The following is a 27033-nucleotide window of genomic DNA, read 5'->3' as shown; positions in this document are numbered from 1 at the left end:
GCAGGGGGTGCTATTAGCACACAAGTTACAATGAACCTACACCAGAAGGAGCTCACGAATGAACATTCATTCAATGAACACCATTCAAGTAGTTAATGTTAAAAAAAGCATATAAATTAAAAACAGAATAGAAAGTAGGTCCTGGGGGACATTATTTACATAGAAAATACCATCTTTTTTTTTAGATATTGCCCAGGCCTAGTTATCACATGCTATGTCATTTCATCCAAAAAAGTGATGATGCAAGCCAAAGTTAGAAAAAAATCTGAAAGCTGACAGATGTTATGATAACATGAACGGTGACAAAAGCAGCCTCTATGACAGATGACACCCATTGGAATAATTGTTTATAAATGTTTATGTAGGTCTATGTCTGTTGTCATGAAGAGTAGGTGTAGTGTCACATATTCCTATTTTCTTTAATTTTTTAAAATTTACTGAAAAATAGTTTTGTATAAATATATATAAAGATATAAATGTATGCTTATTGGGATACATAATCAGTCAAACTATAGTCACTGGGGGACTGTGGCTAATATATATATATATATATATATATATATATATATATATATATATATATTGGGGTTGAGAAAAAATATAAAAAACCTATACACTTTAATATTTCAATATTGGGAGCTTCACAACTTCACAATAGAATCGATACACAGAGGCAAAATCAATATCTTTTTATTTAACTATGAATATTTCATGCTAGGGCCATTTCAGCCTAAAATTAGATTTTAATATGTTATCAGTTGTGTTATGCAGTATTCAGCATGGTATCTTTTAGCCTCATGAACTTGACAGAAGTTGATATTGTTTGAATGGTTTCATTAACAAGTGTTCTCTCACTACAATACCCAGCATGCATTATGCAAACACATCATACAGCCACTGGCAATCCCTGTGGTGTCAACCAATCTGCTAGCCTAGCCACTGAGCTACAGGCTAATAAATAGGCAACCAAGCAAGCACTAGTGTAACACGAAGAAAACAGTGACTCCATCTTTATTCAGCACAAAACGGACACTAGAGAGAAGTTTTTTAACCTTCAGCCAGAGAAAAGAAGCTGCACGGAGGAAACCTTTTTAAATACCAGGCTACCTTGCTAAATTTAGATTTTAGCTTGTTGTCCTGCTCATCTGATTATTCAATATTTACATTGTAATGATTTTTCTTTTGTAACTTCCTTCCACCTTCAAGAGACATTATTTTTCCTAGGGTGGGCTGCACTAACAAAGATTAACCCTTTAAATGTCCAGGGCCCATCGGCAGGCTCAACGTTTTATTACACACTTCTATAACCTAAGAACAGCTCAACTAGTTTGCATTGAAGTCCCTGTATTTACTGAATAACAAGCCTTAGAAAGTACTAAGCCTGGGATTTTAAGGGGTCAGTCTTAAACTTGGAGTACATCATGGTTTATTATTCCAGTTGCAACAAACTTTAAACCTAGAATAAAAATATTCAGGCTTACATTTAAACCCAGATTAGTTTTCCAGTAAATTTAGATTAATGTTAATCCTGTTGCTACATTATTTTAAACTGAGATGTAAACGTCATTCAGGGATTAAATTGAAATGACCAATTTAGATGGATTAAATTTACATACATAAACATACATGTAAAGCACCTCAGAAAATTTTATTTGTTTGTAACTCACTCATTCACTCACTGATGGTTATAGCAGGCTGAAGATTCTCCCCACAAGGGGGAGCTATTAGCACTCAAGTAGCTTTGGTGTGCACCGCTGAAATAAAAGAAAACAAACAAGCTGGATTTTACTAAAGCATCTATGTTTTGCAGTTACAAACTGCATGTATATGTAATAAACGGCTGAAGAATTTTATGGAGGGATATGAATTCTTTTTATTGTTTACTTTGGGAGACTTAGTTGTAATACAGTGCTAAAACTAACTCCGCCATGTGGAGGCTAAATTTTAGCCTGGCTAGTTCTCACTTTGAGCGAGCTGTGTGCTTCTAAATACTGCAATGTTACAACCACGAAGAGTGATTAAAATAAGTTAAGTGTGAACTGAGTGGTTTATGCAAACATCTCGGTATTTGAAAACATGTCTAACCCCAGTCTAGAACCTTGGTCATGTCACTAGTCCCACAGACTTATCTCTTTTCTGTTTTTGTCTTTCCTTCCTATGATTGCATAGATACATATCAAAGTCACATAACACATTTAGAAGTCCCCCCTTATGAGAGAAAACATGTATGATGAAAAATGTTTTTAAAAAGTTTGTGGTAAACAAAACAAAACAAAAAGTTTTGAGAACTTGAGAACTATCTGTCCAAATGTGATCAAAATTTGCAGATGACATTGCTATAGGAATACAATAAGAAGACCCAAAGCACCTTTTAACTTGAACTTGTTTAACTACGTACTTCTTAAGGGTTCTTGAGTAAAGACAATGGCTCTGTTTAGATCCATGAGCTCTATATAGAACCATTTCATGCTTAAATGGTTCTTCACATAGTATAATTGCTCATCGGTTTGATGGAGAATATATTATAAATGGTTCTATGTAAAAGCTTTTTGAAAATGGTTCTGTCCTTTTCAAAAAGGTTCTATATAGATCCTAATATAACACATTCTGAAGAACCATTTCACCATGCAAAGAACCATTTAAGCATTCTATATAGAACTCATGGTTCTAAATGGAACCACTGCCTTTCCTAAAGAACCCTTGAACCCTTAAGTTGTACATAAAGTATCCATGTAACATTTTGCCCTATGTTAGCTTGTGCTCTGCTTTGGAAAAGCCCACAAGTTCACCAAGTTTCATGTAACAGTTCAAGAGTTAATATTCACATTATTAATCAGGTGAATCATTCCCTGTGGGAGTGACTTAAATGTTACAGAAGTTCATTTAACACTGTGATCCATCGATAGAAGGACCTTCTCCAAATACCACTGAACTACAATAATGATACTACACTTCACTGGCTGAGACAGAAAGTCAATTTCTCTTTTCCACAATGAAACAAAATGCCAACCATTACTACTCTCAATTTCTTCAAAAACTAGTTTGCCTGGAAAAAAGGTCTTAAAGTGTCTACTCCGGTCAAATCAGAACACCATCGCTACATCTGTCAATACTACACCACAGTGGTCTGCTGAGTCAGATTTTCTGGTTTAAAACTAGGAAAAAACCCCTCTTGATTATGTACAAACCCAATTTCAGGAAAGTTGGCAAAGGATGTGAAATGCAAATAAAAGCAGAAAGGAGCAATTTGTAAATCCACTTTGACCTGTATTTAAATGAAAGCAGTACAAAGACAAGATATGTAATGTTTTATCTTATCAAGGGGCAATTTAAGACTAGGAATGTTGTTAAATGATTAGAAAACATTTTAAATGGTGACGCAATCATGCCTGGGTATAAAAGTATTTCAAAGAGCATTTGCCAGGATTTTAGATATTTCACCCTCTACATTATCAAAAGTTTCAGGGAATCCAGAAAAAATGTGCGTAAAAAGCAAGACTTAAAACCAGATGCCCGTGACCTGTGACAGCATTTGCATTAAAAACCACCATGCTTTTCTAATAGATATCACCATATGGGCTTGGGGATACTTTAACAAACCATAGTCAATAAACACTGTTTGTTGATGCAAGGTATGACTGTACTATGGACAGTGGAAGCCATATGTGAAAAATGTCCAGAAATGCCGCCGACTTCTCTGGGCTCAATCTCATCTGAAACACTGCCACAACTCAGTACAAATGTATTGATGCTTTTTTATCTGGCAGTCTGATGGACGAGTTTAAATTTGGCAAATGCCAGGAGAATATTTACCTGCCTGACTGCACTGTACCAAGTGTAAAGTTTGGTGGAGGAGGGATAATGCTAGGGGGTTGTTTTTCAGGGGTTTGGTCTAGGCCCCTTAGTTCCAGTGGAGGGAAATCTTAATGCTTCAGCAGACCAAGACATTTTGGACAATTGTATGCTTCCAACTTTGTGGGAACAGTTTGGGGAAGAACCTTTTCTGTTCCAATTCCCACAGACACACTCCAAAATCTCAGAAGAGTGGAAGTGTTATAGCCGCAAAGGGGGGACCAACTCCATATTAGTGCCTATGGATTTAGAATGGGATGTCATAAAAGCTCCTGTAGGTGTAATGTGTAGGTGTCCCAATACTTTTGTCCATATAGTGTATATACCATTTGGTAATATATATAGCATTTTAAATATTGTAGTGAGAGAACACTGAATTCTTGAAATCTATGAGGCTGACAGATGCAAAGTTGCAAGGCTAACATGTCATACATGTGTGCACTCACCAAGACAAACTCCTTGTATGTGTAACATACTTGGTGGAATAAAGTGATTCTGATTGATGAGTAGTGATAGATGAACAGTGATTTAGATTATGTTGATATATTAATTTATTAACTGTAGTTTTGTCGGTATGTCTGGCCTGCGATAAACTGACGACCTCTCCATGGTGTTTCCTGCCCGCTGGGATAGGCTCCAGCACCGCCCATGACCCAAAAGGATAAGCGGCTTAGATAATGTGTGTGTGTGCAATTCTAATTTTACACCAGAATGCAATTTTAATGCATTTTGATAAGAGCAGGACATTTCATGGAATACAGTAAAACAGTTCTGTGCCTATAAGTGAATTAACATCTTCAGCATGCTCTTACTGTATGTCATGAATGGAAAGTGACAGATAAGAAGATTGCATTCTGAGGTGAGGAATTATATATTTATGTGATAAGAAGTTCAAGATGAAAAGCTATGCAGATAAAAAAAGGACAACCGAAAACAAAAACAATACAAATGTGAGTTTTGCCTGAGTGCAAAAATAAGGGAATCACTTAGCATTACTAATATGACCTCTCCTCATAAGCATAGTAAGTGGACAAGCAATTACAGATATGTGTTGTTTCATTTCAACAGCTCATTTCCAATTAAGCATAAACAAAACGTGCATGTTTGTGATTTTTAAAGGATGCAGTTTCTTCTTATCCCAATTAATGCCCTTCTACTATATTTCTGACACCTATTTATACGGCGTGTATTAGGAGCAACACACATAACCAACTTGCCAAGAAGGAACTGTGCAAGAGTTTAATTCCTCATTAGAGTGGAGCCACAGACAGATAAATAACAGTGGGGTACCTCGCAACCACTGACGTCCAGGTGCAGGTCAGTGATGTGAGGGTTGGAGGACAGTCCGAGAAAGAGAGCCCTGAGGAGACAGGAGAAAAACAGACGAGAAGGTGGTCATTACAGAAGATCCCCCAGCATTTCAAAGCCCCTCTTAAGTTCCAGTGTTGTCTAGTCTGAGGACTGTCACAGTTGATCTCCATTAAAAATCAAATCAGGCAGCTTCCTTTCAGGCAGTGTGAAAGTGTTACACAGGTCTTAAGGGATTAGAGGGAAAGAAGCTTAGAGATTATTCAAGTGTTCTGCGAAGAACCGGCGCTGTGGACTGAAAACTGAGTGGTGTTCAGCTGGGTGTGACCGGCTGGTGTTTGCTAGACAGACACTATGACCCCCACAACACCTTTCACAAAGCCTTCTTTCTGAAGTGCCCGATGCTATGTGAAAGCTAGTCCAGTGGCCTACTTCTGATGCCAGTGAAAGGAATCCTTCATTCAAAAAGATTCAGTTACCTAATGCTCATTTTGACCACATCTTCATTAGCACGGTTAGCAGTATTGGACCATCATGACTAAAGCACAAGGCCAAGTGATTGATTTAAGATAATGATAGGATGAGACAAGTACATAATGCTAACTTTGACTGCTTATTCTCTTTTTCCTTAGCAAGGTTAGCAATTTTGCTTGAAATAGGCAATATGGTTGATATTGAGGGCCAAAAGATTGAACATTTCAGTGAAAAATGTTAGCGTGGGTACCTGAGAGCAAACATATGAGGGATATATAGCATGATTCAGCTACCTAATGCTAATTTTGACCACCTTTTTATTAGCATGGGTAGCAGTTTTGACCATCATGAATGAAGAACAGGGCCAATGATTGGTTCAAGATCACCTAGCATGATTTAGGTACATAATGCTAACTTTGACTGCCTATTCTCTCTTTTTCCTTAGCAAGGTTAGCAATTTTGCTTGAAATAGGCATTACAGTTGATATTGAGGGCCAAGAGATTGAACATTTCAGTGAAAATGCTAGTGTGGATAACTGAGAACGAAAATTTGAGGGATGTATAGCATGACTTAGTTACCTAAGGCTAATTTTGACCACATCTATATTAGCCTGGTTAGCAGTTTTGACCATCACGACTAAACCACAGGGCCAAGTGATTGATTTAAGATCACCTAGCATGGTTTAAGTACATAATGCTAACTTTGACTGCCTATTCTTTCTTTTTCCTTAGCAAGGTTAGCAATTTTGCTTGAAATAGACAATACATGTGATATTGAGGGCCAAGAGATTAAACATTGTAGTGAAAAATGCCAGCGTGGGTAACTGAGCATAAAAATATGAGGAACATACAGCATGATTCAGCTACCTAATGCTAATTTAGACAACTTCCTTGTTAGCACGGTTAGCATTAACTTATGTCTGTTATGACTGGCTCAGATTGTCAATGAATGTAGAGAAGATTTCCAAGATACTGACCCAAAGCTTAATTTAAAATGATAGTGTGGCTACCTGAGTGCAATACTATATAGATGATATAGCATTATGTAAGTGCACAATGCTAAATTAGACCACCTCCTCACTTTATTGCTTTATCAAAGTTAGCTTTTTTGTTTGAAATAGGCATTAAATGTGACATTGAGGGATGAGATTGAGCCAACATTTTTGCTAAAAGTGCTTGTGTCTGTAATTGAGTGCAAAAGAACAAATAGCACGTCTCAGCTACCTATTGCTAAGTTTGAGCACCTCCCTATTGGGAAAGGACTGAGGGCCAAAAGACTGATTTAAGATTAATGGATTGCAATAATATGGAGAACACCTAGCAGAATTTCATTCCTTATTAGAAAAGTTATCAATTTTAGCTAAAAATGTTAGTGTGGGTGCAATAATATGAGAAACAAATAGCATTATTAACCTACCTCATGCTAATTTTGACCACTTCCTTATTAGCATGCTTAGCATTTTTGGTTAAAGTATGTCATGCTAGATGCTAGTTGGCTAACTGAGCGCATCATTATTGAGATCTACTTTGACCACCTATTCACGTTTAGTCCTTATTAGCAAGGTTAGCATTTTTGCTTGAAAAAGGCATTAAATGTGGCATTGAGACACTGACCAAAAGACTGACCCAAAAACCTCTTTTACAAATGCTAGTGCTCTCATCGCTGATTGGGTTTGGTTTCGCATTTTTGGTTTAGTCTCAAGTCGTCATGCCAAGAGTTTACCAAAGATTTTAAAAAGTAGTTGCAACTGAGTACATTATATTGGGGTCATATAGCTGAATGTATTTACATATACTGCTAATTTTGACCACCTGTTTGCTGTCACTTACTAGCACAGTTAGTATATGAGGTTGAAGTATTCTCTTCTACCTGTGATGCAGATAAAATGTGGCATCAAGAGCCAAAACTCAATGTAAAAATGATTGTGAGTGTGAGTGACGTGCAAAGATTTCTAGCATCTGCTGCATAATGCTAATAAGGACCTCTTTTCAACTTAGCAACTATTTAATAAGGTAATAAAAACATAATGCTAACTTGGACTGCCTGTTTGCTCTGATTCTTCATTAGCAAGGCTAGCATTTTTCGTTGAGGTATTATCAGTGATGCAGACAGGCACTGAATGTGGTATTGAGAGCTAAGCAGGTTGAGCCCAAGCTCCATTTAAAATGTCTTACTGAATGCAAAAATATGAGAGTCATATAGACTGATTCAGTTACATAATGATAATTTTGGCCTCATTCTTGCACTCATTCCTTATAAACAAGGTTAGTTAAAAAACTCCCTTTTATCTTGCAATGCCTGGCTCCAATCGTCATTGAATGTGAAGCAGAAGGCCAAGGGACTGACCTAAAGCTTCATTTAAAATGCCAAATGAGTGTAATAATCTGTGGAGTACTTAGCATGATTCACTTACATAATGCTAACTTTGATCACCCGTTTGCTCTGATTCTTTATTAGCAAGGCATTTTAGTTGAGGTATTTCTGTCCGTGATACAAATAGGCACTGAATGTGGCATTAAGGGCTAAAAGATTGAGTCAACCCTCAATTTAAAATTACTGAGTGTGGGTTAGGTGAAAAAATAAGGGAATCATCTAGAATGATTCAGTTACATAATGCTAATAACAACTTTCCCGCCTGCTCTCATTCCTTTTTAGCAAGGTTAGCCTTTTTGGTTAAAGAGTTGCTTTTGTATGTCATGCCTGGCTCAGATAGTCACTGAATGTTGAGCAGAAGGCCAAGAGACTAAACCAAAGCTTCATTTAAAATGCTAGTGTGGGAAATGAATGCAATAATATGGGAATCATCTAGAATGATTCAATTACATAACAGTAAACTTGATCGCCTGTTCGCTCACGTTTCTTATTAGCACAGTTAGCATTTTTGCTTGATTATCTTATCCCTGCTAAAGCAGGCCTAAGCTGGTCTATGCTGGTTTAAGCTGATGTGGTGCTGGTTTAGCTGGTCGCCCCGCATGGTCATGCTGGTTAACCAGCATACCGGCATCCAAAACACAACATGTGCTGGTTTTGCTGGGGATCAGCATATTAGCTGCCATTGCTGTGGGTAACATGCAGAAAAACGGGAATCATCTTGCATGATTCAGTCATTCAAGTCTATTTATGACCTCCTGCTTGCTCTCATTCCTTATTAACAAGGTTAGCCTTTTCCATTAAAGTATTCCCTTTGATTTTGTCATGGCTGACTCAGATACACACTGAATGTGGAGCAGAAGGCCAAAACACTGACCCAAGCTCTATTTAAAATGCTAGTGTGGCCAAATGAGTGCAATAATATGGGGATCTCCAAGCATGATTCAGTTACATCCTGCTAACTTTGACCATATGTTGGGTCAAAAGCACAGTTAGCGTTCTTGGTTGAGGTATTTATGTCTGTAATGCAGATAGGCACTGTACAGCATCAGTGGCTAAAGAACCAAAGGCCCATTTAAAATGCTGGTGTGGCTAACTGATTGCAATAATATGGGGATCACCTAGCATGACTCATGCTAACTTTGTCCATCGGTTCACACTCGATCCTTATTAGCACTGTTAGCATATTTGGTTGAGGTATTCTCTTATGTCTATAAGGCAGATAGGCAGTGAATGTGACATTGAGGGCCAAGAGATTGAGCCAATGCTCCATTTAAAATGCTAGTGTGGCCAACTGGGTGCAACAATATGAGAATCACCTAGCATGATTCAGTTACATTATGGCTAATGCTAATTTTAGCCTCAGTCTTGCTCTCATTTCTTGAGAAGGTTAGCATTTAGTTTTTAGCTTGGCTCACATTTGAAATTTTGTACTCAAAATACTGCCATTAGCTCACCTGAGTGCATCCGGCGGCATCTTCATGGAGGACAAGTTGAGGTGGGTGAGACTGAACGCCGAGCTAAAGAACTGACGGAAGGTGGGGAGAGTTTCTCTCACTTTCCTGATGGAGAGAGACAGGTAGACAGACGGAAAGGAGAAAGAAACGGAGAGGAAAAAAGAGAGACACAAAGGGGAAGAGATAGCAGGAGAGGAAGAAAGTCACCAAAAGCCTTTCATCCTTATCTAATAACTATTGCTTTCCTTTGAGATGCATTGAAGTTCAAAGGCCTTTCATGTTACCTTAATGCATCTGAGAAAAAAAAGAGCCAAAACATATTCCACAATGTATGACCACTATAGTGAGAAAAAGACCCAAGCACTGGCTGGCAGATAAAAGTTTAAAAAAAAAAAAAAAAGATAATTCTCAGGCTTGCGAGAAAATGGATCCATTTGTAGGTTTTACTATGTGAAAAAACATTTTTAATATATAATTTGAGCACTCTCAGGTTGTTTTGAAAGTGTAGTTTTAAAAAAATCTGCCCACCCCAGTAACAGTTTTGAAAATCTCAAAATTCTGTCCACACGAGAACTACTTGATGTCAAATGGCTCAAGAAGAACACTGTGAGCATGCATATTGTGTAAAACGTGAAATGTGAAGCTTAAGTAGAGATTTTTAACAGCATTTCTATTGGTCAGTTCATCATGACATTTTCAGACAACGTAAAGGACAGCTGGTGTGTTGAAATAATGCGGAAAAATATAAATCGACAAAAATGGAGACACATGATTTTCTTTGGACAGCGATTATATGAAGATCAGATCTGGGCAACTTTAACCTGGAGCGTGCCCAAAGTTTCAGAAGAAGCAGGCTCCTTACTACCTTACTGTTCCAGAATGACAAATACACTCTAGAAACATGACTTTACACATAAAGTCAGTCCTCACCTTTGAAATTTGTCTTGTTTTCTTGATGTTTCATATGAACTTAATAATCAGCCCAACTCCTTATTAACATCCTTTTTATCCTTTTGGATCTACGCTTTGAGTCTTAATTTTAATTTTTCCTTTCACAAATCTACTTTTATTTGAATGTCTGAATTACTGGCTTTGTTTCAGATCTGACGTTGGTCAATGATCATCAAGTTACAGATCTTTAAGATAATTTATATATTTTTAATATTTGCAACCAAGTTGACACAATATTGAAAAAAACAACTAACAGAGTAGATTTAGGCACCTCCATACAACGGTGTAACAACACAAACACTCACAAAATACAGCCAAAATCAGTTGTAAACATGTTATCAATCTGAAGCACAAAGAAACAACTCAGTTGTCAGCTGTATTTGCACGCTTAATAACGGTGTGATTTCTGCATTTATGTAAATAACCATATTGTGAAGCCTTTTCAAAAAGCTCAGTTTTTAGTGACAAAACACACCATTTTTGTGTGCACAGGAGGCTAAAATGCAAAATGAACGTTGAAAAGTACATACGAATTTTGGAGCAACTTATGTCGCCTTCTAGATGACGTCTTTTTCAGGGATATCCACATTTATTTAAACATGATAAGACCAAGCCACATTCTGCACAGGTTACAACAGCATGGCCGTGTAATCAGACCTGCCTCCCATTGAAAATGTGACAGGGGACTTGTATAACAGAAGAATGGCACAAAATTCTGCTTTCAAACACGGATCAATTGGTGTCTTCAATAAGTCTTGTTAAAAGGAAAAGTGATGTAACACAGTGGTAAACACGCTCCTGTCAAAACTGTACAGAAAAACATACAATTTTATTTTCAATCTAATCCAGTTTCAATTTAATTGCATTTATGAATCACTACTTTTTATTTTTATTACCGTGCCAACTTCTTTCTTAGTTAGACCAGACAAATAATTCATCGGCAAGCGCGAGAAGGAAGCAAGAGGAGACAGTAGAGACCATGTACATGTTAGAGTAGAACAGAATGGAACAAGATAACATTTTCATGCTTTACAAGATTATGCACAACGTTTTGCATGGAATGACACTGCGCTAAAAGCGAGAGCGTGTGCGTGTTTCGCGCGTGCATGAGTCTGGGGCTGACGCGCTAACGAGCGCTGAGCGGAGAGGGAAAATGCTCTCCTTCAATATTCATGAGCGTTCTGTCTTATCAGCTGGAACAGCTTTACCCTACTGCATCTCATAACTCCAAACACATTACGCACACACGAGCACATGCACACATAGACATTAGGACAAAACCAGCTGACAGCATGTGTGTGTGTGTGCATGACATTTGAGACTGCTTGTGAATGTTTGTGGCTCTGTCTTCGCATTTGTGTGTGTGGGAGTTCGAGTGGGCGGACGTGAGATAGAGGAACCGGGTCTGGCCGAGACGGAGAGGGTACAGCGGGAGTTCAGTATAAATGTACCCAATCATTTCCAAATTCATCTCCCCCCGCAAATTCAAAAGCCATTAGCAGCAAAACGTTTTTCACACTATGATTCAGAACGAAGAGAGAGAGTGAGACGAGAGAGAGAGGGACGGGGAGAGAGAGGGAGGGAGAGAGATAGAGCGACTTGGGAAATGAGCAGTAAGTCCTGCTAAAATGAGTCTCATTTTTCATAGAATTTTTCATAATGCAGTTACAGGCTGGGGGACGCTATTGCAGTGGCGGCTTCTAGGGGGAGTTATGGGGCGGCAGATATATATCATTGTGTTTTTTGCATTGCTGCCGCCTGCAGCTCTCTCTGACTTCCGCACAAACACCGGCTTCTATTACTACCTTTATGAGGGCTTCGGCTGACTCGTGTAATATCGTACAGATTTTAAATATGCCGTGGTGCTGAGGCAAGGCGGGGCAGGGAGTGGGGGTGGCAGGAGACAGACTATAAATCAATTATTATTACTATTACAAATACATACATTTTTCATGTGTAGGTACATTACATGGCCAAAAGTATGTGGACAACGGACCATCACACCTGTATGAGTTTGTTGGACATCCTACTGTAAAACCATGGACATTGATATAAGGTTTGTGGCTATGACAGCCTCCACTTTTCTAGAAAGGCATTTGTGAGGTCAGGCATTGGTGTTGGACAAGAAGGCCTGGCTCTCAATCGACATTACAATTCATCCCAAAGGTATTCAGTGGGGTTGAGGGCTCTGTGCAGGCCACTTGAGTTCCTCCACACCAAAGTAGTCAAACCTTGTCTTTATAGACCTTACATTGTGCATAGCTGATCAGTCATGCTGGAACAGGAAAGGGCCTTCTCCAAACTGTTGCCACAAAGTTGGAAGCATAAAATTGTCTAAAATGTCCTTGCAAGCTGTAGCATTAACATCACCCTTCACTCGAACTAAGGGGCCCAAACACTGAAAAACCAGACCATTGTCCCTCCTCCACCAAACTTTACTGTTGGTGCATTCCAATAAGTATCATCAAACCCAGCTTCATCCATCAGACTGCCAGATAGAACATGTCTGCACTGCTCCAGAGTCCAGTGGCGGTGCACTTTACACCACTCCAGCTGACACTTGGCATTGCACATGGTGATCTTAGTCTCCTGATGCTCAGCTCCTCATACACAGTTCCTTATGTTGCTTCCAGAGGCAGTCAGGAATGGGTGGGTGACTTTTAAGCGCTAACTGCTTCAGTACTTGGTAGCCCCACTCTGTGAGTTTATGCAGTCTAGCACTTCCAGGCTGGGCGGTTGTTGATACTTGATGCTTCCATTTGACAATAATAGCACTTAGATTTGACAGGGGCAGATCTAACAGGGCAGAAACCTCACAAACTGACTTGTGGCAAAGGTAGCATCTATGACAGTGTCTTTGTTTAGAGTCACTGAGCTCTTCAGTATGGCCCATTCTACTGCCAGTGTTTGTCTATGGAGATTGCATGACTGTGTGCTTAATTTTATACACTTATTAACAATGATGATGGCTAGTAGGCCAAAACTCAATAATTAGTATGGGTGTCCACATACTTCTGGCCATATAGTGTATGTGTAAGACGTTCTGTTTACAGGCTTAATTTGTGTCTTTAAACCAGCTAAGCTAGCAGTCAGGAGTAGCTGACAACTCAGTGATTCCCAATGGCTGTATGATGTATTTGCATAATGCATGCTGGGTATTGTAGTGAAAATGTAAAAAGTAAAACATTAAAGGGGAACTTCATCTATTTTTCGAAAATTCTACATGAATAAATGGTTAAGATGTAAACAAAGTAATTTAGAGTAGTTTGGTGCAAAATAAGTAAGTCAGAATGGTTCCCAGTGGTAGTGAAAGGAGCCAGACGTCAGAAGAGTTTAAGGCCTTCAAAAGCTACATCAGAGAAAGTTATTGCATTAAATGGTTATGAATATTCTGATGTCTGAGACATTGTTTTAAAGTAGCTTTGAGATGAGTTTTGGTATTTTAGTATTTTAATCAATTTATTCTAATCTGTTCATGGTGGAGGGATACATTAAGCATGTTCTAAGGCAAAATAGTCCCCAAAGAAATGTTTTTTTTTTTTTTCAAATGTACCACTGTTTTACTATCATCATATACATATAAAAACCTCAGAAGACTTGTGTACGTTGGTGGTTTTGGATATTAAATAAAATGGTTATATTTGTGTTGTAGACATCAGGACCGCTGGTTCCTATCACCACCACTGTAAATAAATCAGAGTCTGTAAGTTTCACTCCAAATGAAATTTCACATCAAACCACTCTGAATGACATTGTTTCATTATTTCAAACCACTGAATGATGCAGACATATAGAAAAATTGGTGGAATTCCCCTTTAAATGCTAGTTTAGTCCAGTATGCCCCATAAAGCAATGTCAAATGACTTGATTATGGCTGCTACCACAGCTTTATATATGTGACATACTTTTGTCCTAATTGTTGGGATATAAGCTTCCATTAGCCTCATAAATCAAAAAACAAAGAACTGCCTACTTCTGACACCAGCTTTGTATTAGCTGACTCTATTTTGGGAAGCATAGATTAGATTTTTCACCAAACAATTAAACCAGCAGTGCTGGAGAGAATTATTGCCCAATCATTGCAACAGAGAACCTCCTATTAGCAGCTAATTACCACACTTGTCAACTGCTGGGACTGAGCCAACAAGCTAAGACACAAGCACCACCTGTGCAAAAGCATGCATTAGAGGATTTACTCGCACACAAAAGCTGCAACTAATCCTGGGTCAGCTTTGTTACTGTTTGAGAAACACAGACTTAAGCTCACCTGTGAGAAAAGGAGTTCTTAGAGAGATTCAAATAGGAGAGGTCAGCGCAGCAGCCCCGGAGGAGAGCCCCAAACAACTGCAGGACAGAGAACAGTGCTAAAACGAGCTGATGGGTCAGTCAGAAATCAAGACCAATGTGCTGCACAAGTTATTAATCAATACTGGCCAGTGACACTTACTGAGTCCACCGTGCAGTCAGTGCCCGACAGATCCAAATGCACCAAGCAGTTGGGCTGAGCCAAGAACAGGTACAAGTTCTACAAATACAACAGAGAAGTCAGGCAGTTAAAATGTGTCTACAAGCATGTATAAAAGAGAGAGGTAGACAAAGCAAGAATGTGCAGTAGTGTCTGAATGTGAATTAGGGCTGTGCAATACATCGTTCACCAATTGTGTTGTTTGCTGGGAGCATCCTGACCAAATCTATGTTTTCTAAAGCCAGTCTTTAACAAAATGTAGTTCAAATATACTCCAAGTCATTTTGCCTTCACAGTGGCCCTCATTAAGTTTGTACAGTCAAATCAGCTCCAAAAATGGATGCATATTGCAGTGACGGTTTTGTTATTCATCAATAAAATTTGAGCAATTTTAGGCCTGATTTATGGTTAACTTACCAAAACTATTATTAACATCATCTATAGACCATTCTACCATAGTAATTAAATAAATAAATAAATAATTAAAAAAACAATGAAGTATTTGGATCTTAGTTATTTACAAGGATTATGTTATTATCATTTTAGAGCAGGAAGTGAGACTGCATCCCTGTCCCTCATGACCACATGGTGAGCATTGTTTTGAAATAAATGTACCCCAAAATCTGATCATCAGTGTGTAACATTAAAAAGCGGTCACTACTGAAACGCATATTATTTTGCATAGTCATTAAGATTTTAATCTAGAAGTCTAGTCTAGTTTATTTTTTATGGTTTTCATCATTTGTTCCTACAAAATATCCATACTGCAACATTACAATAATGTTCATTTCATACATTTTGCTTTTTCAATTTCTATAAAATTTGAATACATTTAAATTTATTTTCATCAAGCTTTGTGCATCATTGTAAATGCTGATATAAAAAATAATAAGAAATAGTGGATTTTATGGTTCTCTCTTTGCCATGGAAAGTTTAAACAGTAACTTTAAATGTGAGTTGACTTCACGCACAAAAAAGATAAAATAGATAGCTTTTTATGAGAGATATTGTAGTTCTCATGTGTAAATCATCTCTGCTTAAGTAGTATATTTTAAATTTTTACAAATAAAAAACAATATTTAAAATAAAAAAACTGCTGTGGTAATGTCATAATGTGTCATAATGTGTCAAAATAATAATGTCATTAATGTAACCTTGATGTAGCTCAAGCATTAATACACTAAAACTAACAGCATCTCACCACAACATTACATTTGTGTACCAAATCCAAACCTCCTGAAAATATGATTTGAACCTGTCCTGGTCTTTTCTCATTTCCTCCCTGCATTTCTGTGATTTTATTGTAGATGAATTTGGTTTCATCTAGGGTTAGCAATGTGACATATTTATGTTTAGTTTACATTATCTGCAATATAATATACACTCACAACCCACTTCATACTTTCGTACATCACTGAGTGTAGATCTGATGTGATGCAATACAACAGCTCTGCCATAAATCCTGCCTTTGCAAATATAATAATGTTCAGTTTTGATTGACACTGTCAGAGATGTATTAATTTAACTACATCTTTAATCTTAAGATTGTAGTTTACAATGATGTGGAACTGGACTGCATTATTTTGAGAGGTGCTCCTAATAATTTGTCCACATCCCACCTTGAATTTGTCTCGACTGTGACACAAGGTTGTTGCGGAAATTACATTTTTGCTAATATTGCAGATAAATTGGAGAAAGCAAGGTCTGTTATGTTAGCTTTGACTCATCCAATATGCATGAACTCAATAGTAATATTATTTTCTTTTTAAAATGCAATTCAAAATACATCAGTAATAGGCTGTACGGGAAGGGCACACAATAAATACTTCAGAATAAAAGATGCTCTTTACCTTGTTTTCCTTGTTTTTTCTGGATCTTGAGTCACCCAGTGTGGGTGGTGAGCACAAGTGCACCATGTGCTCACTTGCTAACTTCTGTTTCCTTAGAAACTAGATTTGTTTGGCTTTGAAAAACCTTTACTATGGCATTTGTTTAGTGTTGCGGTAAGGACTCAGAAGTGTGGGCCAGGTGCATATAGACAAAAAACAATCATATAAATGATAAGTAATGAGAAAAGAATTTCAATATGGTGTAAAGCAATATTGTTATGAATCAGTTTCATTTGAAATGATGTAATTGTAATTTAATTAGTCTTTTTTTTTGTAACTGTGTTTGACCACAGTTGTTGGACATAAACAAAAGTGGTGTTTGGACCACATAAATTACTTTAAATCACATTTGTAGTCATTATTATTTATGTCAAGATATGTAATAACACTGTGTATATATTTCTCAAGCACCTTATGACAAATTTTAAAATAAAATCCAAAAATTCACTGCTGGGACTTAATAATGCATGTAGTTGTTAAGAAACACCCTTAAGTACTTAGGTAAATAATCACACTACACAATCACATCATTCTACTGTCTTAAAATCACTAAGACATTTTGTTTTTTCCACATTTTGTTCTTTTGTAATTTTAACACTATATAGTCTGGTCAGTGAGGGGGGCGGTGCACTCACTGCTCGACCTCAAACTGCAGAATGTGTCATTTTGTTGGCTCCCTATTGAAATATCTGCATGTATTAGGGTGGTTTCATGTAAATGATATGCAAATGAGTACTAAGAGGCTGGCGCTTGATTTCACGCGCTTATGCTGAAAGCTCAGCTTGCTTCCATGCCAAACCAAAGTAGTTTCGTAAGTCAATAAATGGGTCAAATCTGTGCTCCTTTTTAGGCAAAGTTGATGAATAAGGGCCAGTAGGTAGCACTGTAATCATAGGATGATAATTTATCCATATCATGAAGCCCCTAGCATGAATGTGTCAGTGTGTTTGAGCTTATAGTACTGAGCAAAATCCAAAGACCACCCTTCATTAATCAGTAATTTTCCATTCAAAATGGCCATTGAGTACAAGTTATTCGTTTTTCAGCATCAGGAAAAAAGCAGAACACGTAAAACAGAGGCCTAAACAACTAAATATAATATCCTTTTCTTCAGTATTTGTAGCTTCCATTCTTTTCAGAAGACTTGCTTTCAGTTTTCAAAGAAACCTCTAGGAATATTTTCCTACATCTCAAAAGTTCAGTCTTAGAAGTTGGTTGCATTTTCTGACTCTCACGATCCAAGTAATCCCAAACACATTCAGTGATGTTAAGGTCTGGTCTTTGGGTCAGTCCATTGTTCTGAGAACACCAGCAGCTTCTTTGTTTGATTTAGCAAATTTCCTTCTTTCCTTTTCTCTATTGTCTTGCCTCAGTAATGGCTTCCTGACAGCTATGCATCCTTTGAGACTCATAGCATGGAGTTGTCTTCTCACAGTGGAAGGATGGACAGAGACACCTTCAAGATCTGAAGCAAGAGTGGCGCTTGATCATCTCTCAAAGATGAAAGCTTTAAGTGCTGTTTATCTGATGGTGACAGTTTTGGTGGTCTGCCAGGTCTTCGAGGTGGTTGTTAGGATTGTCATTTTCTCTGCATCTTTTAGTCACTGTTTGATCTAGTTGTTTCACTTATTTTCCTCAGACTTTCCCCTTCCTTATACAGATAATTATCGTAGATGTCAACAGAGATATCTTATCTCTTTTGAAATATCTCCTGAAAACTGAATAACTAATGTAATGGTACTAAATGGCTGTTGTGACACATACTTTGTTTCTACACTCACTGTCCATTTTATCAGCTCCACTTACTATATAGGAGCACCTTGTAGTTCTACAATTACAGACTGTAGTCCATCTGATATCCTTTCATCCCTGGTCTAGACCTCCACAGGACCACCATGTCACACTATGTCAGTGTCACTGTCAGTGCTCAGAATGATTTACCACCCAAATAATACCTGCTCTGTGGTGGTCCCATTGGTGTCCTGACCACTGATGTATTGAGTACATATTATACAGAGAAACAGATGGACTACAGTCTGTAATTGTAGAACTACAAAGTGCACCTTTATGGTAAGTGGAGCTGATAAAATGGACAGTCAGTGTAGACACAAGGTAGTTGTACCTAATAAAGTGGCCAGTGAGAGTACATGTGTGGGTATCTGTGTGAGTTCTGACCGTGGCGTCCTCTCCTGAAAGAACTCCTGGGTTTTTGCTCAAGTCAAGATGGAGGAGAGAATTGGAGTAGTCGTCGCTGGAGCATAAAGCCTGAGACAGAGATGTCACACCTGGAGGAAAAAGAAGGAGAATGAACAGGCCTATATAGTATAATGAACATTATATGTGTATATATATATATTATATATATATATATATATATATATATATATATATATATATATATACATATGTCGCTGCTGTCAGAACAAAACCTTATATCTCCATTTTTGTCGTTTTTCACTTTTTGCACCAGTTTGAAAATGCCTGTCGTCCTTTACATTGTATGTAAATTTAATGATAAATGGAAAGACATCTGGTTCCATTGACTTACATTAAAAGTAAAGTATGTTTTTCTTTCTCGTGTAAAGTTACCATTTTGGAGATACAAGGTTTTGTTTCGACAACAGTGGAAGCAACCAATTAGGATTTGATTTAGAATGGATGGAACCAATTTTGTGAGAAAAAGCATCACTCTAGGCCTTCTGAAAGACCTAGATACATCACTGACTGTAAATACGAGCAGTAGCATAACTAGGTTTCAGGTAGTTGTTAGGAATAGAAAACAACAGCTGCAGCTCTGTACCAGGAACACTCACTGACAGAGTTACTGTAGACATACCTATAACTTTTGCAAGTACCTAATCAGTGGACTGAATGACCAAAAATGTATATTTTTATATATAATTAACATTCCTGACAGTTTTACATCTTTTCGATATGTCATGGTATACATACATTCTTTCAAATAAAACCATTTTAATGCTTAAGTAAACCTTTTATAAGCTAACAGTGGCTTATTATTCTGGGACGTCACTTTTTAATAAGAACCATTTTTAACAACCAAAGTGAACATTTTTATTAAGCAAAAATAGTGAATCACATCTGAATTTCAACTTATTGTGCAGCTTTTTGTTTGAATTTTATGTTCCACCTTAAATAGAGCAACAGTTACACTCTGGCACCTGTACAGGACTTTTTGGGGGGTCTTTTCAGCCATGCTAACTTGCATTCCAATTATGGAGCTAACAACAACAGTGCACCATCATCCCCTACTTTGAGCTTTGCCTGCACGTAGCACTGGATTGGCATAAAAAAATCCACTCTCAGTATGTTTTGACCCTAATAAGTCAACGATCCCGCTCACATTTAGCCCCAAATTTTTCGTGGTTGTCCCCATCAGAACAGCTATGCTGTTGTCCATGATGGCGCAATCTGGCACATGTTCTATTGCTCAAATACTATAGTCTGTGATACAGTTCAATACAGTATATTAGCTGATATTGTTACGGATAGTAGAGCTGATATCTCTACTAGCTACCTTTCCATATCTCCAACTAGCCAATCATACTAACTACAAAGAACCTCAACACAAACACTTCCCAATTATGCCTTGTCAAGTGGGAAATAGGACTGTCCAATAAGCATATGAAGACAGCATATATCTTTTCTACATCTTGGTCAATTTTTAAACATTTTAACGCACGTAGAAGAAAGCCACACCACAAGTCACATTCATTAGGCCACATTCGCAGACAGCCCTGCTAGCGATCTGCTCTGATGGCAGCGTGCCACAGCCTCAAAGAGCATGCCTTATCAAATGCAGCTAACAAGGCCATTTTCCACACACTGTTCTCCCCCCACCACCCCCATCTAATGTACTTTCTCTGCGAGTACATTTTTCTTCCCTGAAACGGCTGGATCTGCTCCTGGCATTTGGAAGCTAAGTGCTGAATTCGCTTTTTAACCGTCATTCATGTCTCCGCTGCTGCTGACATTTAGCCTAGCGTTAGCATCTGTTTGTCTGGGGGATGTTGTCTTGTCACATATGTCCCCGTGATCAAGTGAACGACTCAAGCAATGATGTTAGGGCTAATCAAATCATTGGATCACATTGCAAGTGTTGGGTTACACTGGAAAAGTGCAGTGAGGAGAGGTCCGATTGATTCATCCCTTAACCTGCGCTGAAAGTCTATCCCTCTACACTGCAATGCGTATTGGAATGGGCAGCATTGGACCTCTGGGCAGTCCAGAAAAGGTGGATTTCTTTGCACTGTTCTGAGATAGTGTAGCAATAGCACTAACATTAATAGGCCACAGCAACAGCCTGATATAGTTAGCTAATCAGCTACATATATATGTATGGCTAGCTGGTTAGCTATTTTGCTGTCATCCAAACATATTCCCCCAGGGTCTCGAAGTATTGCAGTACTATTTTTATTCTAGATACATCACTGACTGCGAGCATTCGTTTAACCAGGTGTTAGGAATAGAAAGCAGCAGCAGCAGCTCCATTCCAGGGCCCTTCAATGAAAGAATCACTGTAAAACGAACAATATACAAGGTAAAATAGATTGTCGCTGTCATGACAACACCTTGTGGGGCCATTGGAGGGGGTATTTTCTAAGTGAAAAGACGTCAACACATACTCTACAGTGAACAAACTTAAATATGACATTTTTGTCTGCATATTTTAATGCACAGTTTCTCTTTAGGTGCTTAGTTGAAAGCAGCCATGTCAAACTGGGGCACCTTCCAGGCCAAATTGCTGCAGATATTAGCATTTACCCTCATCTAACACTCAGAATTCAGTTCATGAAGGCCTTGCTAATTAGCTGATGAGCTGAATCAGGTGTGTTTAATGAGGCAGTGAGCTGAAGTCTGCAGTGTTTTGGCCCACAAAGACTGAAGCCTGACACATGTGCTTTAAAGCTGCACTGGGTAAGATGTGGGGATTTGGAGACCTCTCTGGTGAAAATGTGTAATTGCACACAGTGTGTGAAAGAACATTTTATAATGTAGGTTGTGCTTCAGACCCCTTCCCCAGATGAATCTGATGACTGTGAGCATGTTGAAAGAATATTCAACCTGAGGCTTCTGACTTGTAAACAATTTTTTCAGGCTTTACAGCAGGCGTGTCAAACTGGGGACCTTCGGGGCCAAAGTGCTGCAGAGATTAGCCTTTACCCTCATTTAATCCTCTGAATTCAGTTCACGAAGGCCTTGCTAATTAGCTGGTGTTTAATGAGGCCGTGTGCTGAAGTCTGCAGTGTTTTGGCCCGCAAGGACTGGAGCCTGACACATGTGCTTCACAGGGCGCCTTTTATGCTCTTGTTTCTCCTGACTCAGTAGTGTCATTTCTTTCAGTTTTAACAAAGAAAAACAAACTATAAATTCTGACTTTTGCACAGGCCACACTTTATGTTTTATTTTTTTCCTAATACTTCAAATTCAGCAAATAAATAATAATTGTGCATTAAAATGTGCTCCCTGTAGGGGATGTTTTAACTTATTTTCCCTTAGAAAATCAACAAAATAATAGTAATTTGACCAGGGGCACCCAAAGTCTTACATAAGACTGTCTCCATCATGTCCCCATTCCGTCTTTATGTGTTTTTTCTGTGGTTTTAAAGAGTTTGTTAATAGTCTTTGGTTTATTCTATTCGTTTTTTGCATTTTATTCATATTTTTCTTAAAGACCATTTGAAGTTAAACTCTTTAAGTGCTTTAAAGATATAAACGTAACCTATTATTTGTTCTGGCAATGTGTAGCACACATCATTCATGGTGTCCTTTTTAGGCTAACTTTTAAACAGATGAAGGTGCATGTTTAGTTGCTTTTTGAAAGTAGTAGTACCTGAGAAATGACCGGTTCACTTACCTTTCATCCCTGTCATAATGTAGGCTATCTTTGCCTAAATGACTACAGCAGGCTGTGTCTCAATCTGCATAATACTGCACTAAATAGCACATTCAGAATAGTAACACCACCACTGCTGGAGTACTAATTCAACATACTTTTTAGCACAGTTTATGCAGTTTGAGACACAGCTGCAGAAAGCGCTCATACCCACATATAACAGCAATTTATCTAGTTTTTAAAAATATAATGTTTTTAGAAAGACTTGACCGGACATTAAAACAGTACCAACTGGACCACGGAGCTCAGTACAAGACTGCTCTGTTCAAAACTGGACATCTGTAACCCTACAGGCAAACTACCATGCCACTAGCAGGTAAAAATGGTAAAAAATGGTCTACCACTTAAATTACGTCTGGTCAACAGAGGTCGTGTGGTCAGAAACCAATGACTGTTTACCAATGGTGAATGGAGTGCAGGCTGAATGACAACAGATGGGCCACAATCTGCAATTCTATGCCTACGTAGTGGACCTGTAAGGTGGGTGGAGCTCATGAAGTGGCCAGTGAGTGGAAATATTAATAAAGTACAGTCGTGTGCAAAAGTTTGGGCGCCCCCAGTGAACAGAGAACACACTTAAGCACACTTCAACGCACAATAACCGGTCGTTTGGTGAATTTAAGACGTTGGAAAAAATAAGCTAAAATAAAATGGCCTGTGCAAAAGTTATGGCACACTTTATATTCTATATTTTTTTCCAGTGTGTTTAACAAATACATTATAAACTGTGGCAAAAAATGCCTCCCTTCAGAGGATGTGGCAACCCATCAACAAAATATGCCATGTGACCAGGGGTGAACTTCTGCTTTTGACTGTAGATGGTAACTGTTATCAGCTGGAGTTGGTGAGGGCATTTTTGCGAGGCCAGCAGGGGCTGCTGGTTCCCCGAGGAGACGCCAGTGCAGCACACACCCTTTGAGGAGAGCGAGGTTTTGGAGAGGTTGAGCAGACGCAGGCCTTTGCTGAGCCGACACACCTGCTGGATGAGATTTGACACTCCTGCAGAAAGAGATGCACGCATATGCTGTTAAAAATGCCTATGACCTATACGCAACATGCCAACTTGCATATACGGTACAGAAAAACAAGTGATGCTCTGACACTGCAGCGCTCAGAATAGAAATAACCACAATGCACACACACACACACACACACACACCACACACTCACAAGCCTGTGTAGGCACATGCACACATTCTATGATGTGACGAGATGGGAAGTGACATGAGTCTGACATGACTAAATGTGGCATACATTGAAACTTTGACCCTGAATAAACAGCAGAGGACACACACACACACACATACACACATTGCGTACACTTTATCAAACAAGCTGGAAATTCTGAGACAAGTGCAAAAAGCTCTGACCCACATAGAGTGAAGAAAATATGAAATGCCCTGTCACTGACAGCACTGAAACAGCGCTACTTACAGGCTAATAAACTGAGGGAATTTGATAGCAACGGGAAGCTCTACTGATCTTCCTTTTAATCTAATACCAAGTAATATGAGAGCTACTGCCATGATACCAATGGACCTCTGAAGCCGTGCTGTCACTCTGTAGTCACAGTCGTGCCCATACTAGGAACTCTGGGTCTACACTGTATTTCTCTATAACAGAAATGAACAGCGGTTTGTTCCGAAGGTGATACGTTTTGCCGTACAGACATTTTTTTTACCATGCACGTCAACGGTTCCTCTGAATTATGAGGTTATTAAGGAGCTGAAATACGACTATTGCAATATGCAAGCTAACATTGCTAACAATATGCAAGCTAACATTGCTGCGTACTGAATTGATATCATAAGACCTGGAACCTCAGCAAGATAACCCATACAAACTAACAAGCTTTATCAAGTGGTAGTTAAGTTGATTTGGCACTGTAAGTTGCAGTTTGAGGTGCTGGAGTTGGAAAATGGATCATTGTACCAACTTGGTTTAAATTCAGAGTCGATATGGTCTTAAGACTAAAATCCTTTTGCTTTGAGTGACCCTATACCTTAATTATGTTTATTTTAGTAAAACAAACGACTGAATATTTCATTTTGTCACTACCAAAACTACCAAACCTTCACCAATTGTTTCAATACTGACAATTCTAGCTCATTCTGAGCAGAACTCAAAAACACAAGCCAGTACATGACTAGCAAACATAGTTCTGAACAGCTGTACTCATGTAAAATCATAATATTTTCTTTAAAATACAAAAGTGATACTGTAAATGCAGAAAATATGTGTTTTGGTAGTGACATTTTTTTTTATGTTCCAAACTGATTTTCAGACTTTGCGATACATTTACTTCAAAACAGTGGGATCTAACTGCTCACCATGTGGCAATGAGGGACAGGGATGCAGTCTCACTTCCTGCTCTAAAATGCAGGGGTGTGGCTGAAATAAGGCTCCGCCTATAGACTAAAACTCTTTGTGTTTTGTGAAAACATGAGACAGCATTTTTTGAATTTTTTTACTGAAAAATTCACCTCATAATCAATTGAATTCATTACTATCTCAATTAAAGCCTTGGGTTTAAATAGATCATAACATAATCCTTGTAAATATCTAAGATCTGGATACTTTTGTATTCTAATAGGTCTTTTTTTACTATGGGAACTAATTCTGTAGAATGTCCCATCTTAAAGTGCTGAAGTTCCTGGGCATGATGCCAACTATAAAATGATTATTATTATTATTATTATTATGATTATTATATTAGCATTTATTAGCATTTAATGTTTTCTGTAGACTTTTATTCCACCTTGAGGGTCCTGAGGAATTGTGCAGGGGTTGTCATGATGGGTTGTAGTTTAAATCTATATATACAAGAGGTTAAGATACTTTTACCTTTATTTATACATTTGTTATCTTACAGTCACTGATGACTTTAAGGGTCTAAATTACTACAGATAATGATACTTCCACCAATGTTTCTAGTCTTTCAGAGTGGTTTGATGCTCCTGTCTAAAGAAACTTACTGAGTTACAGTCTTGGTGATAGAAACCAGACCTCTAAAGAGTTTAATGCCTGTAAAAGCTCCCTCACAGAACGTTATTACATGAAATGGTTATAAGGACTCTGCTTTATGCCTGTGAAATTGTTTGATAACACGTTTTTGGCTTAAAACATTTTTTAAATGCATTCATGGTGGAGGGGTACATGCAGGGAGCTGTAAGATAAAACAGTCCCCAAAGAATTTTTTCAGGTTTACCACAAATTTTACCATCATCAACATTACATATATGTAATGTAAAATTTAGAAGACACATGTAGGTTCACTGGTCATTTTGGATAGTGAATAAAATGGCTATATTCGTGCTGTAGACATTGTGACACCTGGTTCCTATCAGCACCACTGTAAAAAAGTTCTCTAAAGTGAATCATTTCGCATCAAACCACCCTGAATTAATTTTTAACCATCAACTATTGAATTATGCAGAAATTAAATAAAATAAATGGGTGGAATTCATCCTTACATGCTGTCTTTACTTTCCAGGGGACTGAAGTGTTTTTCGTTTCATCTTCCTCTGATTTTTAAGGAGACTAGAGCCTGAATGGGGCAGAACATTCTGATACCCAATAATATCAGCTGATATAGTTTTATATGAATATTTTAGATTAAAATTTTGTATTCTACCAGTTTTGGTTAACACTTAATGACAGATATCAATGCCATTTCTCAATTGTCACCAGTCTTAAACTCCAAAAAACAGAAGAAACCCACAGTCTTAAAAAATGTAAATATTGTAGCACTGAGGATGGGGGTTGCCAGAATTACTTTGAGGTTTTGGTTTCTGTTTATTACCTCTAATTTCTCATTAATTCTCTTTAGAAAAACATTTGTCGTACTACAACATGCTATTCTCATGCTAAAAGTTAAGTTCAGATACATTTTACATATTTTATGAAATTGATGAAATTAACCAGTTTGAATAGTTAACCAGGGTGTGTCTCATATTTGATCCCTAGTGGCACAACTATGGCTTCAGAGGGGAACTGCATCATCTGCATGCTTACTAATACAGATATATCATGGGTTATGAATACCAACTTACATCAGCCAACAAATATACACTATATGGCCAAAAGTATGTGGACATCCCTTCTAATTTTTGAGTTCAAGTGTTTCAGCTACTCCCATTGCTAACAGGTGTATAAAATCAAGCTCAAAGCCATGATCCACAGATAAACATTGTTAGTAGAATGGGTTATACTGAAGAGTTCAGTAACTATCATAGGATGCTACAAGTTAGTTTGCCCTGCTAAAGCTGCCCCAGTCCATTGTAAGTGCTATTGTTGTGAAATGAAAGCAACAACAGCTCATTCACAAAGTGGTAGACCATGCAGATACACAA

At 38.0% G+C, this 27033-nt stretch overlaps 1 protein-coding gene across 1 annotated transcript in view; it reads right to left on the bottom strand.

Annotated features, from left to right (window-relative positions):
• The window catches only part of carmil3 (capping protein regulator and myosin 1 linker 3), a 138972-nt gene that overhangs the window by 57021 nt on the left and 54918 nt on the right, over positions 1-27033 (bottom strand). Inside the window, exons 12-17 of the mRNA XM_036597456.1 lie at positions 23594-23680; positions 18943-19052; positions 14861-14938; positions 14681-14757; positions 9463-9567; positions 5143-5212 (exon numbers count right to left, since the gene is read on the bottom strand). Of these exons, the coding sequence (XP_036453349.1) occupies positions 5143-5212; positions 9463-9567; positions 14681-14757; positions 14861-14938; positions 18943-19052; positions 23594-23680 (527 nt within the window). The remainder of the gene's footprint in view (positions 1-5142; positions 5213-9462; positions 9568-14680; positions 14758-14860; positions 14939-18942; positions 19053-23593; positions 23681-27033) is intronic.

This window comes from Colossoma macropomum, unplaced genomic scaffold (genome assembly GCF_904425465.1).
Source record: "Colossoma macropomum unplaced genomic scaffold, Colossoma_macropomum, whole genome shotgun sequence".
In the NCBI taxonomy this organism is placed as follows: Eukaryota; Metazoa; Chordata; class Actinopteri; order Characiformes; family Serrasalmidae; genus Colossoma; species Colossoma macropomum.
The sequence above is the reverse complement of the archived record's forward strand: the minus strand, read 5'-3'. Positions and strand labels throughout refer to the sequence as shown.